The sequence below is a fragment of the Mustela nivalis genome (genome assembly GCF_964662115.1).
Source record: "Mustela nivalis genome assembly, chromosome: 3".
Classification (NCBI taxonomy): Eukaryota; Metazoa; Chordata; class Mammalia; order Carnivora; family Mustelidae; genus Mustela; species Mustela nivalis.
The window spans coordinates 132768299-132784314 of record NC_139022.1 but is presented as its reverse complement, the minus strand read 5'-3'; the positions used below and the strand labels follow the sequence as shown (position 1 = coordinate 132784314).

General features: G+C 34.1%; 1 protein-coding gene across 2 annotated transcripts in view; it reads right to left on the bottom strand.

The window, feature by feature from the left end:
- The window catches only part of CLINT1 (clathrin interactor 1), a 60087-nt gene that overhangs the window by 22877 nt on the left and 21194 nt on the right, over positions 1–16016 (bottom strand). For both annotated transcript variants that reach the window (XM_082725006.1, XM_082725005.1), the window contains exons 2-5: positions 3767–3871; positions 3155–3251; positions 1643–1751; positions 504–668 (exon numbers count right to left, since the gene is read on the bottom strand). In XM_082725006.1, the coding sequence (XP_082581132.1) occupies positions 504–668; positions 1643–1751; positions 3155–3251; positions 3767–3871 (476 nt within the window). The remainder of the gene's footprint in view (positions 1–503; positions 669–1642; positions 1752–3154; positions 3252–3766; positions 3872–16016) is intronic.

Genomic DNA, 16016 nt, shown 5'->3' with positions numbered 1-16016 from the left:
AAGGGAAAAGAGACTGACGCAAAACTAACTTATAGGAAGCTTACCTGTTTTTGGCCCCAGATAGAGCTGATTTGTTCAAAATCTCTTCAAACTTTGTATTTTTATGCTCTAGATGGTGAGGAAGAGAAATGCTTTTTTCTTTTAAAAAATGGTAATTCCAAGAGGAAAGGGTATATATCTGTTTTATTCTCTGTGTGTCAATTTAAAAAGTTTGTAGTCATTTGATTAACAACTAATGGTTAAAATTGTATTCTTGAACCCACAAAAGTAAAAAAAAAAAATGAAAACAAAAAAAGAAAAGACAAGAAAGAAAAGAAAAGAAGATTCCTAATATCCATATAATAGTAGCCAAAATGAGTACTTCAGATACCTTAGTATTCTATTTCAGCGGTGGGGGCGGGGAGTGGGGGGCAGATTTTGGTCTTTTGTATTTCCGTGATTCTTAAAATACACACAAGGAAGCTAAACAAATGCTTAGGTGTCAGTTTGTCTTTGATACTTACTGTATCTGAATCCTCCAACACTGTCTGAGGAAACCCCAACATATTTGTCTTTGTTCTTCTTTGCTTTCTTTCGCTCCTCACGAAGCCTGTCGTCATCCTGGGCAAATTCAACCAATTCTTTCACCTTCTGGCGAATATTTATACCTTGATCCTTGCCATGCTCATCTGTGAGGATGGTAAGGGAGAAACAAAACCTTAAGAATTCAATTAATAAGTATCAAACCCTTTAACACAAAAAACAGACATGAAAATTTCAACATAAAAAAACCAACTTCAGTATTTAAAGTTAACAAAAAGAGGCAAATAGTGCTATGGAATTTTGTAATTTTCTCATCAGCAAATTCTAAGTCTCGAGAAGCAATTCTAGCTTATAAAAGCCTGTAAAGATGTATCTACAAGGACTATAGATACTGGTGCTACACAAGATCAATGAAAGATCTATTAAAAAGCATTACTAATGATGGCCATATGAAAAAGACATATCCATAAATGTTTTCTTTTCCTACAGTATTCTAACCACCACCACCACCACAACAACAAAAGATCCACTTTAACATTTTAATGACTAAAATGTTCTCAAATGCTCTGGTTTCCCCAATACAAGTTTGGAAATAATAATAATTACCAGAATTTAGTGTGGCTAAAAAACTGAATTTTTAAAGTGCTTTCAACTGGGGTATACTACAAAATGAAATGTGGTTTATTCTGTATCCTCGTTCACATTCAAAACACACTCTGGCCTTGCTGCCTTTGCACAGTAAATATTATTTGGTGGGAGGGGGAAAAAAAAAACCCCAGCTTCAAACAGATGTGTGTGTTTTGGAGCTCTAACCTTTTCTTCCCATATGATTAAAGCTATTCCTTTATGGACACCACAGGGGACCAGTCTCCAGTGCATATTTTAATATAAACCCGAACACTCATGTTGTGTTGGTTCTGTTGTTATTAGCCAGTCTTTTCTGCAAGTTCTTGTCTTCACTAATTAATACTCTAGGGCCCCACGTCTTGGATTCTGCACTCGTCACACAACCAGCAATAGTCACATTCTAATTAGAGCGGAGAAGCTTCTAAGCTGGTTCAGGTGACTGACAACTCCAACTACTGTTTTAATTTGCTTATAAGGTTTTTCTATTGCTCACCTACAAAGTGGTAATTTTCCAGGGATCGCAAATCATAAATGTGTTCTCTGGCACTTGTAACAACACGCTCTGATCCATTCCTTATGAGGTAAGCTAGAAGCAGCAATGACTGTAAAAATACAAAGCACCAAATGATTTAACAAAATAAATTCTGATAGAGCTTTGGTAAATGGTTAAAAAAATAATTTCAACATCAGGAAATAAATAATCTTTGTGGGGTAAGTGGGAGGCAGGGAGAGTTTCTTTACCTGACACTGGACTTTAAATACATAGTCTAAAACTTATATTACCAATTTGAAATTCCTTTTATAACCACGGTAAATAATTACACTGTCCACTGGACACCATGCATCAAAAGGTTAAAAAAAATAGCTCTCCAATATCTGATGTATGATACAAATGAACACTAAGCTTTTAGAAAGTGGCTCAATTTTTTAGTTTTCACCTGGGCAATAGAGAACTGTGAGGTGTTCGAAATATCAATTTAAAGAGAACAATTATTTGGTAATTATATGATCCCACAGCATTTTCCCCAGATTAAATTAAATTTTGAAGTTAATGATATGGCTTTTGTTTCAAGAACTGGCTGCCAACAAGTAAAAGAAAAAAAACATTTTATGGGGTTTCATTTTGGGGTGATAAAAATAAATTCTGATATTAGTAGTGACTGCTGCACAACTTTGTGGATACACTAAAATTCACTAAATTATGCATTGTGAACTTGACTTTGCTTGGGACAAACCTGACATAAAGAAATATCAACTATTTCATCACAAATATTGTACAAGCTGAAAAAAAGACAGTGAATGTTTTTAGAAACAAGTAACATCAAAACATGGAACTAAATAAAGTACTGCTCTTCAGTCCTGAAAACCAACATACTGCTTTTAAAGTTTTAAATACACATATTATATGCCATTTTGAAAGCAAAGAAAAACTTTTTCTGAATAGCAAAAAAATATGGTGGGTTTGGAAAACAGATGACAATCTGCAGAATTCCGCATGGATGAAATCAGGACTACATGAAAAGAATCTGATAAAAAGCACATATTTGGAAATTTAAAATGCTAGAATTTTAATGTTTTACAATTTCTAATTACATTTTAAACTAACTTATTGCTCATGTAGAATATTATAATATTGTAAATCAGGCAAATTTTTATGTAGAGATGAGAAACCATATTTATATTAGACTGTGGTTTTCATCTTAATCTCTCATCCACTAAATACACATCCATCTATAGATTTATTACTTTTGATATGCACAAATTATCTCCAGCAGAAAAAATTAATAAAATGAAAGTATTTATAAATATTATTTTTAAGCATTTTACATTCAGAATAGTTGTTTATGGTTAATAGAAAACAACACACATAGCAAATCTTCTTTTACATTTTTAAGAATATTCTGTTCTAGGATTTAATGTCCTTCATAATCACTTATGTATATATACCTTAAAATTTCAAGTGTTTGTTTTCAACATGTCAAATAATAAAAACTGATGTCCATACCTTGTAAACTCTTCTCCAATTTTTTTTGTTATCTTTTAACATTCGTGACCAAAGCATGTTCATAAGTTCTGGAAATTGTTCATACATAAATGTAGCCCTGAAAAAGAATAATTTTCCTCAAGACTTTGCAATATATTAATTTTAACAGTAGATGGCAGGCTTGTTCTAAGTTACTGTGTCTTCCCAAAGAGCTTAAAAAATTTTAGTAAGCTTAATTCAAAAAATTTAGATATGCTTTCATTAAAATATTTTTCTCATAGTTTATGTAATATGTAGCACACGTGAAAACCCCACTAATTAATATCATCTTTTACAAGCCCTTTACTTACCAGGATAGTGGTCAAGATGCTCATCAAAAAAATTTTCCTAACTTTATTTCAAGTTATTTTATACACATTTGTCAAAATTTTATGAAAAGCCACGGTAAGTCTTCTAAACTTCACTGATGAGAAATTTTTTACTTTTTGAGCTCATTTTTAAAGGGAAATGGATTCTGTATAAAACTTTCTCTATATCTGGCAGCTAAACTGTTTAAAACTGAAAGCAAATTTTGTATTTCTGTGTAAAGATTGTTGGATTCTTTCTGCACTGCTGAGTCAAATTATCACTTACTTGGCAATCTCTCCCATGAGTTGCCCAGAAGGTCCCCAAGGATCGTCATTCGTTGCTTCTCGAACCTTAGACTCAATCTCTGAATAATTCATAACCACATTGGTGCTGCAGAGAAAAAAAATGCACGCACATACACACAAAGATTAGCATCAAAACTGAGAAACACATGAAAACTTAATAATGACACTAGTGGGTGTCCTAATGAGATACCTCTACAGGGTGGGAAAGAAAACATCTTTTGTGTGTTAAGCTACTTCGAGGACACTATGTAACACATTTAAGTTGTATTTAAGAAAATTTTACTATTCCATTAGCCTTCCAGAATACAGATGAGAGATTACATTAGAGCTGGCATAAGTCCAGTAAAAAATGGTTTTGGGTCAAATTAAAAAGAAAACTGAACATACTCGAGTCTATTATAAAACTAAGTTATTAGTTTTCTGACCAGATCTGGTTTACATGCACTCTTGTTTCCTTAAAGATTTTCTGCAAATTAGCAAAATTATATAAGAGAACATTATTTATATTGCATTAAAAAAAAAAGGCAATGGCAAACCAAAGATAACACTAAAAATATTTGGAATTGCTATGAATATTTAACTGTAATCCCTTGGTCTTTTTTCATGTGTATGTTTTCTATGTCACTAGTCACCATAAGCCTCACTTTTGATGGCTACATAGTTTTTCATCAAGAAATTGTATGACAACATATTTAACTTTCACTTAAGACTTCAGCAGTGTCAAGAACATGGGTTCTAGGGGCACCTGGGTGGCTCAGTCGTTAAGGGTCTGCCTTTGGCTAAGGTCATGATCCCAGAATCCTGGAATTGAGCCCCACATTGGGCCTGGCTCAGCAGGAAGCCTGCTTCTCCCTCTTCCGCTCCCCCTGCTTGTGTTTCCTCTTGCTGTATCTCTGTCAAATAAATAAAATATTAAAAAAGAAGAAGAAGAAGGGTTCTAGTAGTCAGAAAGATCTGACTCCAATTACTCTGTGACTTTTGGCAAAATTATTCCAATTGTCTTAATTTCAGGTTCCTCAAGTGCAAAATGGGAGTAAGTAAGAAGAACACTACTTCAAAGGGTAGAACCTCAAATGGTACCTATTAGCAGTGTCTGACTCACAGACATCGTTCAATACAGGTTAGCTGCTATTATTATTACAGATAATAATTACCTATTAAGAGAATTTAAAAATATAAAGTAATATTTTCGTAAGAAAGAATGAACTTTGAATAGAGTGCCTTAAAATTAAGATACAAGATGGCAAAAAGTTTGGTTATTAAAACAGAATTTCCATACTCAAATGGATTTAAGAATTTAGACATTACAAAGAAATACTGTGAAAATGTGACTTGTAGTAGTATCCAACTGAAATCTAAAGCTACAATTATTACCTAGCACTTGTTATAATAGATGCCTATGGATTTGGTCATTCAAATCTTCCACTTAAAATTAAGCCTCAGAAACAGAAAAAACCAAAATTTGTCCACTATCACTTCCATATACCCCACTCTTGCTATACAGCTTTTCAGTTATTCTAAGGTTCTATTTTTTTTTTTCAAGTAAGGAAGGTTCAGCTATAATTGGTATTCAAACCTGTTTCTCAAATATAAGGAAATATAAATTTTAAATTCACTGCAAATAGCTCTCCCTCTTTACCTTCAAAGAAAGAGACTAATAAATGGTTTGGGTTAAATCTGAAAGGAACCATTACACATATAAATATGACTTGCCAAATCACAGAATAAATCTAGTTTCTAGATTTATATTCAGAAGACTGTTCTACTAAGGAGGAAAAGTGAAATCCTATTACTTTCTTTCAAATTTTGGAGAAAGCTGGCTCCTAAAATATCAACTAGTTTGATAACATAAATAGAAATTGTTTCCCTGCAACATAAATTCCACCGTCTCCTTTAAAAATTAAGACTATTAATTAATGTTCATAAAAACCCAATAATGATTCTATTGACAATAATTTTGTGTATAAATACAAAGGAGTAACATTTTTTCCTAATTTCTTCAACAATGGAAACAAAATAAAAACAAGGCAGCCAATGACAGATTTGTAATTTAAGATGCCATAAAATGATGGATTTCAAAATGCTTCTGTTTATCCTAGTGGCTGAAGAATGCGTGGCTTAGGCAGTTTTAAGTGTCAACATGCAGCTGTGGGAATGAACAATAGCAATTAGGATTATAATTCACCCAAGCATTTCATTACCAAGAATGCACTAAAAATCTGTTTGTATTGTTTAATTTGCTAGAGAACAAGATGAAAGGAGTTAATCTTTACTCCATGCACATGAAATATTTTTACTAGAACCTTTATAAATGTTGTAGCTTTCAGAACACTACTTTCCTTGTTCAAGCTGGGTCAAATGAGAAAGGTCCTGTTTCTCTAACCCTTCACAAGATTCTTAGCTGAAGGCCTGTGTGTTTGAGTGCTGTGTGTTTACAGGGAGAGGTGGCAGAGAGCCAATAATTTAAAAGAATTGCCTTATTTCCTTGGTTGAAAAACAATGGGAACTATGTAAAATGACAACAGCATTAGAACACTTATAGTATAGTTTCAAAGTATACCTACAAAAAGATAACAGCAATAGTAACAAAAAGTAACAAAGCAACACAACTTCCATGAAGAAAACCAGGCTTTACTTGAAAGCCATTTTCTACTGAAACTGCTGCTTTCAGAAACTGCGAAGAACTCTAAAATGAGATCTGATGGCCATAAAGAATTCCAAAACAAAGTATTTTTAAGCTGCACCTAATTCAGAAACAAATGTAAACTAAAACAAAACAAAACAACATGACACTGTATAGTTTGGCCTTAATCCAGCTCACTTAAAAATAACTATTTCTAAAAAGGTAGAAATGGCATTTTGAGCCTTCCTTTCCCATGTTTTCTGCTGCCCTTAATCCACACCCTACCCATAATTCCAGTGACCTTTTTAAAAAAGGAAAATAACCTCCTCCCCCCACAAAAAGAAAAAAAGAAATTATGTCCAGATGTGAAAGGAAAAATAGCTAGTTTAATTCCTAAAACTTCTAGGAGTGACAAAAATGTTTTAAAAATGGATACTTCAGACACTAGAGGGGGCCCTCCCAACAGTTTTTTAACACACAGACAAAACTCAAGACAAAGGTCTGGGATGTGTTCTACAAACAAAATTATAGGAAATTACTAGGAGAGAACCAAAGAGTGAAGAATGTAAGAAGCTGCTCCTGTTCTGAAGATATTACCTTAAAGCAATAGTGAACCACTGTTTTTTTTTAAAGGATAAAATCCACAATTAAAATCATTATTGTTTGTACTGGTAAGGCTTCACTGCGTCTATAGTGCTTTTTACATTTGCTCTTTGCAACACCCCAATAGGTAGGACTGGACTAAGGGAGTCCCCAGTGAGAGTACTTCAACAGACAACCCAGCACCACTCACTCACTGGATCTTTAATGCCAAATGCTGAAAGTTACTGTCCTCAAATTCTGCACACATGCTTCTATGGCTGTGTCCACAAAGCGAATGTTCAATTATTCAAGGGTTGATTATTCACCTTCTAAATTATTAGTGTTCATTTTGGCTCTCCTCTTTATTTCTCATTTCCTGTTTATTTCACCACTCACTACTGAAAAAACACCAAGATATTTTATTTAATAACAGTTTGGGTCCAGGTTTTAGAAGCAAGAAAGGTTGAAATAAAAGCTAAAATGGGACATTTACTTATAGATGGTCAGTGCATTAATGACTGACAAGAAAAAGTATGAACAGTCCTAACTGATAATTTTTTCCTGTTTAAAAGTTTAAGAATGTTTGGGGCGCCTGGGTGGCTCAGTGGGTTAAGCCGCTGCCTTCGGCTCAGGTATGATCTCAGAGTCCTGGGATCGAGTCCCGCATTGGGCTCTCTCCTCAGCAGAGAGCCTGCTTCCCTCTCTCTCTCTCTGCCTGCCTCTCCATCTACTTGTGATTTCTCTCTGTCAAATAAATAAATAAAATATTTAAAAAAAAAAAAAAAAAAAAAAAAAGTTTAAGAATGTTTTGTTAAAACAAAACCATACACCAAAAGGTCAATCTTGTATAATTCAGTTCCACCTGCTAACGAAGGAATAAATAAGGAAACTGAAACAGACTGATGTAGTATTTTTCCTAGCTTGCCTTAATTTTACATCCTTTTTAAAAAAATAGACTTATATTTTCAATGTTTTCTTCTTTTTGTTTTACGACTTCATTCACTCTGAGATCAGGAAAATATTTAGCAGTATTTTCTGTTAGACCTTTAAATCTGTGTTTTATTGTATGCATGCATATGTACATCGACACTTAGAGACACAGAGAGTCCAAGTAACAGGAAAACAGGCAGCAAGAGACAGAAACACAGCTTTTAAAGTTATGGCTTAAATAACAGTATTTTTTTCTTTATACTTTCCTGTATTGTGCTCACTTCAGCAGCACATATATTATACTTTCCTGTATTTTCTGAATTTCCTCCCATGAATATTATACTGAAACCAAGGGAAAAGTATTAAATGCCATTAAAAATAGAAAGTACTGTATCATCATTATATGCAACATCATTAGCAACACTTTAACTCTTTTTAGGCAAATTAGCATCATGGTAGACCATGTTAAGTATTATTTGTACTTCCAAAGTCTTGTTTTATCAGGCTAGTAAATGCAAGTATATGTAATACACACATACCAAGTGCTATATGTGTAAAACTATATGGAACCATTCAAGTACCTAATATTTAAATTAACACATTTTCAAAAAATTCTTTTAGGAAAGAATGAGTCCTGAACATTAAAACATACACTTAAAAGTCACCTCTTCATCTCAATGTCACAAAGATTTCAGAAGATACTTTTACAATACAGGTTAAACTACTGTATGCTCTCTATAAAGTTTCAATCTTTCAATAACTTAAAAAATTTTATAAAAACACCCACAAAATGAACACCAAAAGAGAAAGTTTTCTCAGGTAACAAGTTCCTTTGTTAATGCTTGTTTTTTTGTTTTTGTTTTTCTTCTCTTTTTAAAAGCTTCTGGCCCAAAATTAGGACAATAGTTTTAAGAATACTTGCTCTGAAAGTTTGATAATAGACGATGTGATATTCATTTTTCATCATGGGATAGCCTTTACCACATTGCCCTTGTCTGCAAGCTCAACATTTTACAGGTTCAATACTCATATTTTAAAATCAAGTAACATGTTATTACAGTCCTGTGAATAGAAATCAAATTTGTAATCAACAACCAAGAAGTCTAGTACTCCTAAATGAACAAATCCGTAACTTTCTTTGCTAGCAGAAATCTGAGGTTGCATAGAAATGGGGCAAGGAGGTGGAAAAACTGATTCATCTACTTGGCTGGGTATCTGCTACCCATAAAAAAAAGTCTTTTCTTGATCTGAAAATAAAACACACTGCAATGAAAAATGTCATAACATAAGCAATGGTTCAGTAAAAGAATTCATGTTGTTAAAGCGAATGTTATTATCATATTTGATTATATAGGATTTTAGATATAAAAGAGCTGATGTACTAATATGAGGAACAAACTACAGTCTTCCCTCCACACCAGAAGAAGAAAACTAGTAAAATAAGTACTGGAAAGTTCAGAAGAAAAAAATGTAACAAACCTAATGCTGGCCAGTTTCTCTCTACTGCTGCCATGCTGTCATTACCAGCAGCAGCCCCTTCAACCAAATAGAAAAAATGAGTGAACAGGAAGGAAAAATATATTTAATAGCAACCCCCTGGAACAAAAGTTAAATAAACTCACTATCACATGATTAGTAAACAACTGATGTTCAAACTCTGCTAGGTTCCCTAATTCCAAAGCCCTGTTCTATTATGCCTCAATGCCCTATCAATCAGAGAATTAGTAATACCACATGACCTAAAAGAAAAAGTTTGCCAGTTAATATATTAAGATGACCTCTGGGCATCCAGGTAACTCGGTTAAACGTCCAACTCTTGATTTCAGCTCAAGTCATGATCTCAAGGTGGTGAGATGGAGCCCTGCATCAGGCTCAGTGCTGAGGATGGAACCTGCTTAAGACTCTCTCTCTCCCTCTGCCCCTCTTCCTTTCTCTATCTTAAAAAAAAAAAAAAAAAAAAAAGACATCACAAACTGTACTACTAAAAGAACTAAATGCTGAATTAATCTTTAAAGAAAGTCATGGAAATTACATTTCCTTTGGTTTTACTAAATCTTAAATACAAAGTATCCAACTGAAAAGGAGAAACCAATGTAACCCCACACAAACAAAAATACTCTAAAAAGCAAGGTAAAACAAATAGTTTGAATGGGGAAAAACTGAAATTGAAGACATCAAAAATCTGAGGTTCTCTTAATCATTCTTCTGCTGTAGTAAGATTCCAGGAGAGTAACCTGGTTACTTAAAAAACATATGCACCATTCCAATGCACTTATGTAATAAATATGTGGGATGCTCATATGTGTATTATTTATGATTTCACTATTTACACAGAGGACTATGCTGGATTATGCACCTTCTGCTTTCCTCTTTACTTTTCAAGAGGGAACATTAAAACACTAAATGCTGAAACATGAAACTCTGCTTTTCAAAATAACCATAAAGAATTTGCACTGAAATACTAAACCTCATCCTTTAGCTATCACAGTAAAAAAAATTAACACCAAATAAATATTAAAGAATACTTTACTGACAGGTTTTAATGGGGGGGGGGGTCCCACAGTTCTTTTAAAAGCTTCAACTTTCTAAAGTTCTTTTTAAGGTAATTTTGGATACTCAAAGATCCATTTAGATAGTACAACTGGACACCTAAAACATTTTAAAAACATAGCACAAATGGAAAAACTGTTTAAATCCAAACTCAAGTGCCCGCCTAAGACATGAAAACCATAAAAAATGTATTAATGTTCAAAACACCATTTTAGTTTTTCCTTCCTCACATGATATGACAACAGAAAAGTACCTCCAGCTGATGTAATTCTAACTGAAATTCTAATTGTTTTAAGTTGTAAGAAAATTAAGGGCTATACATACTCTTTTCTAAGAAATGCTATTCTTCCAACATTCTACTACCAAATTCTCTGATCCATTTTGAGTGATGTTGGCCTTCAATTTCAGTTACAGCTCAGTCCAGTACTATCATGGAGGTGGGAACTGGGAATATAAAATTTAATCACTCTTGATTTTTCCTGTTACAGAACACTGGTGATTGATACAGCTCAATATTCTTATAATCTTAACTCAAATTTTTAGACTCTGTATCATTTACAGATAAAGTAGAAAGATAAATTCTATAAAAATATATTTTCAGTTTTTTGTGGGGGGACAATGAGAAGCAAATTAAATACTAAACATACTCTCCAGATAGAAAAGACTAAGAACAAACCTAACATTTATGAACGATTAACTGAAGACCTTTGTTTACCATCACAATTACAAAAACACAAATGTTTGTAGAAGATAGTCTTCCAGATTTGGTCAAAAGTTTAAAGTATTCTGTACAGATTATACTTTCCCAACACAGAGTAACCAAGAAATTCATCAAGAGTTCTTCCTTAGGTAAGAAACTTATGCATGGCAGAACACTTTATAATTTTTTTACTGTTTCTGTATACATTTGATTATCATCAATCCAATGTACTATAAAACCCAATGTGTTCCCCTCTAAATACACTTTGTAATGCTACTATTTTCTGTCTGTTAATTATCTTTTTCTTGGGCTCTGCCACCTTCAGTACCAGTACTGGAGGCTGCTTTTCTTGAGTTGTTTTTCACAAAGAAATTAAGTTACAACAACCCCAGAGCTGCAGCATAACTAAACCAAGCTGCCTTGTTGATGCCAGTGACTGGCTTAGCTAAGTGACTTGTTCTCAAAGATATCAGATTTGAATCATAACAAAACTATACATTATCTCCTGTTAACAAGTTTAAATTTATTTTAAAAAGTCAAAACTCAACGAAGAAATCAAGAATCTGTGACATTTTAGGGGTGCCTGGGTGGTTTGGTCAATTGGGCATCTGACTCTTGGTTTCAGCTCAGCTCATAGTCTTGGGGTCCTGGGACTGAGCCTCCTGTCAGCTCTGCGCTCAGTTAAGTCTGCTGGAGATTCTGTCTTCCTCTCCCTCCCCAGAATCCCCACTCTCGCATGGTCTCTCATTCCCTAAAATAAATCTTGAAAAAAAAATCTACACTTTAGAAAGGAGAATAGTTACACAGTAGGAAATGTAATGCAAAAAAACCTCAAGAACTTTTATCAGTAACTGATATTGACTGACTCATGACATAGTTTCTCTTCTAATCTGTAAACATACTTATTACAGATTATCAATACTCCAAATGACATCTTTATTTAAAGATTTCAAGCTTACAAACTAGCATTCCAAATCCATACAATTTCAGATTTACATTAAATAAATACTTGGTCTTCTCTTGCTTATGGAAGTATTCCTAACACTCCAGAAAAATCTCCAGTAATGATTCAATATCAGTTTACAAAAGCCAAAACTTATATTTAAAGTTTCTGAAATTTCTAATAATTAGTATGTTCATCACTTAAGTGTAAAGCTGTCCTAAAATGCAACTTTTCCCCAAAAAACACCACAGAAAATTATTACTTAATAGTTTACGTAGAATTCAAGGTCAGGAAAGGTAACATAAAATGAGTGAAGACTTAAAGAAGTCAGTATTTCCAAATTTAGTTTCACAGGCCAAACTATGTACCAGATTAGAATGTATACATAAACTGATCACTCAAATATTAAAAACTTATGGAAGTTATGACTAAAATATCTTTTTATGTTAAAAAGTCAATAATTGTTTATAAAGTCTTTTGGGAAACACTAGAAGCCACACATAATTATTCCAATGCCATAGAAAATTTAGGAACTGATCCAAAACAAAAAATACTTGAACCAGGATGGTAGTTGGATTTTTGCCCCTCAAAGTCTGTCATTTAATTCTCTTTTCCAACAGTTACTGACCTCTTGATCACTATTAAGTGTGACTTAAACTGGCAGTTTTCCAAGGAAATAGTTTAGTAATTTATGTAACAGATGTGCAAGAAAAACGACATGAATGAGATAAGCCAAGAAAAACATCCTGATGTCCACAACTAAATTATGACCTGTGGGAGGAAGAAACTATAAAACTATTTCCCTTTCCTTAAAACTTCAGTGGTTAGCAATACCAAATAAAATGAGTCGTTTGATAGCAACCCATTTTCGAACATTAAAATGGGCCCCATTTCCAGGAACTGTTCCAAAACACAAGGCCACCCTAAAGGAAAAATACACACATTTATGTATTTTCATAATCTGCTTCATCTTTTATGGCTGTTTTGTAGAAAAGCAAAATAATATGTATATTAACTGACCAATAATTTATTAGAAGTTAACAAGGCCTGAATTCTGTCTCGGGTTCCTGAACAAATCAACCCTTTGGGTCTCAAAGTTCCTCATCTCAGAGATAGTTCTCACATATAAGAGATGAAATGGTCAGTGTGCCTACCATTCAGCACACATGGTTATTTTTCTGCCAGTATGTATTATTTTTAGTTTGAAGATATTCTTTATGTGGCCCCTTAGAGTAAACTAGCATAAGTCTATTACTTACCCACATCTCATTCACTGCTGCAGAACTTTACAGTCACAGTATCTGGCAGCCTACCTGGCCCACAGTATAGACATTGAAATGAAGATTTTAAGGACATAAGTGTATAGCAAGGCAAAAGCAATCTTATTATTAAGAAGTGGCCAAAGACCTGGAAATGAGTATTACTAAGAGAGAGGACAAGCACCTACAACTACAAGCGCCAGCATAGAACTGCTACTTTACACTCAGGAGAATTTGTATTTTGAAATTCACTCTCCTTATTAATCTTGTGGTACCACCAAGTGTGAGCTATGGTTTTATTTTACATAAAGCAGTATTTTCTCCTTTAGTGGTAATCTGACATCAGCTGATAAAGTCTCTAACTTTTTTGGGATTCACTAAACTCATTCTTATCTACTACTGGAACTGAACATCCCAAAGCAAATCATACAAAAAACAAAGACTTTTAAGCTATTATAGAAAGAAGAGAAATTATCTAGCATGAGGTATTCATTTATGTACTTATTTGACAGAGAGAGAGAGATCACAAGTAGGTAGAGAGGCAGGCAGGGGGTGAGGGAGCAGGCTCCTTGCTGAGCAGAGAGCAGGATGCAGGGTTTGATCCCAGGACCCTGGAATCATTACCTGAGCCGAAGGCAGAGGCTTAACCCACTGAGCCACCCAGGCGCCCCTAGCATGAGGTTTATGTCTACAATTCAGGAATATAAAAAAATGCAGAATTCTGAGCTTTCAAAATGCCAAAATAAAATTATATAATTCACTCCACGAGGTGGCTGGTTGAACAAAGCATTTAAGGGCCCAAGAGCACAAATCATTAAACTAGGAAATGTCTGGATGTTCATGGGTCTTGATGACATGTAGAAGCCCTTCTACTCTCCCTCTAGCACAGGTGCTGCTGCTACCATGAGTTGGCAGCAGATGACAGGCTTACAAAAAAGCTGTCCCAACCATTCTCTAAGTTAGTCCATTGATGTTAAAGAGTTACTTTTCGGAGAGGCACTCTGGTGGCAGTAAGATTTGGGGGAGGGGATGTTCTATTGGGGGCAAAAGAAAAGAAGGTGTTAAGTGGTTCAGGAAAGCAGGATAAAAAGTTGCTTCCAAAATGTGGCAGCAATGGTGCTTGGAACAATACAGCAATGGAACAGGCAGAGGCTGCCATACTAGAAAATATTTTTTCTCCCTGCCATAGAGAAAGAGCTCTCAATACCCAAAACTGGTGAACACTAACCACTATCAACTATATAAAAACAAATGTTCATGTAGACAAAATCTAAAAGGAAAAAAACCCATGAAAAACAGTGTGCAAAGAAACACATTTGTTTAAAATTGTTTTTACATAGTGAAAAACTTAATCCCTCTTAAGGAAAAGAAAAACAGCTATATAAAACCTATATAAAAACCTCTCGCTTCATTTGCTAGGGTAGTGTCCCATGGCTGAGCTGATTTAATTCTGCTGAGGATCAGTTTCCACTCTTCTGGCTCAGCAGCATATATTTTCTATCAGTGCCCTGTCTGCACAGAAAAAGCTTTTGAAGACAACTCTGGATGGAGGACGAGAAGGGAAGGGTGTCATGTGTTATCTTGGAGGCTAGCTGAACAGTGCTGGACACTTATTTCCTAGGAATGCCAGGCCCAACCCAAATCCAGCCTCAAGTCCAGCAGACTTCTTTTTTACTGTCTATCTCTGTAACTTTTAAGATTTCCATTTTTATTTTCTTCTAAAACAGTATGCTAGTATCTGGTAAAAACATGGTAAGGTTTGGGAGATGTTATGTAAAACAAAGGCAATTTTATTACTATAGCACTTCTCAGAGACTATAATTCTAAACTGCACTGAGAGTCTCCAAGAGCGGACTACACTAAACATTTCTAAAACTTTGGGTGTAACATATCTTCTTCGTGGAGCATTTTCTAAGTGTCCCCCAAAACCCACTTTGGTGTTCACTATTTTTAAAAACTGCCCTTTATATTAGACTTCCAAAACTGCCTACACCTTTCCTCTTACCACTTGTTTTTAGTATCTGTTAGTTCTTCTTTTTTCTTAATGGATAGCTTTGCCTTTAACTTTTCAATTTTATGTTCTTAAATTCCTGTCTGATGGCTGACTCTCAGCCTTTTATCTTGCTTTACATCTCACTTATTTTTAATCAAACCTCTTGATTGATCTTTACTGTTGATTTCAGTTTCCTATCTTATTTAAGTCTCATCAGTTTTACTGTTTATGCCCTTTTTTACCCACTGGGTTTTAAAAACTTTATTTAAACTTTATTCCATCCCTTCAAAGTTTTCTATTTTTAGCTTTAAGTGTTAACTTCTTAATCCTCTTTAATAACCCTAAAGATTAAAGATTAAACATCTTTCCTTTTTTTTCCTGCATGTTTGACTTCTTTTATGGTATTTTATAACGCATTCCTGAACTAACAGAAACAGGGCAAAGAGCTCAAGAAAAGAGAGGGACTGCCTCTTCTCACAGCCCTTACCTCACAGACTACTATTTTTATGGGCACCCTGATCAGGGGTAACATTTTTCACAAGGATTGATGAAATACATATATGAGATACTCAAAAAGAAATTAGCTTTATCAAGTCCCAAGGGTGAAAAAATTATTCTTCTTATGCGTTAGAGCTGCTTTTTAACAATAT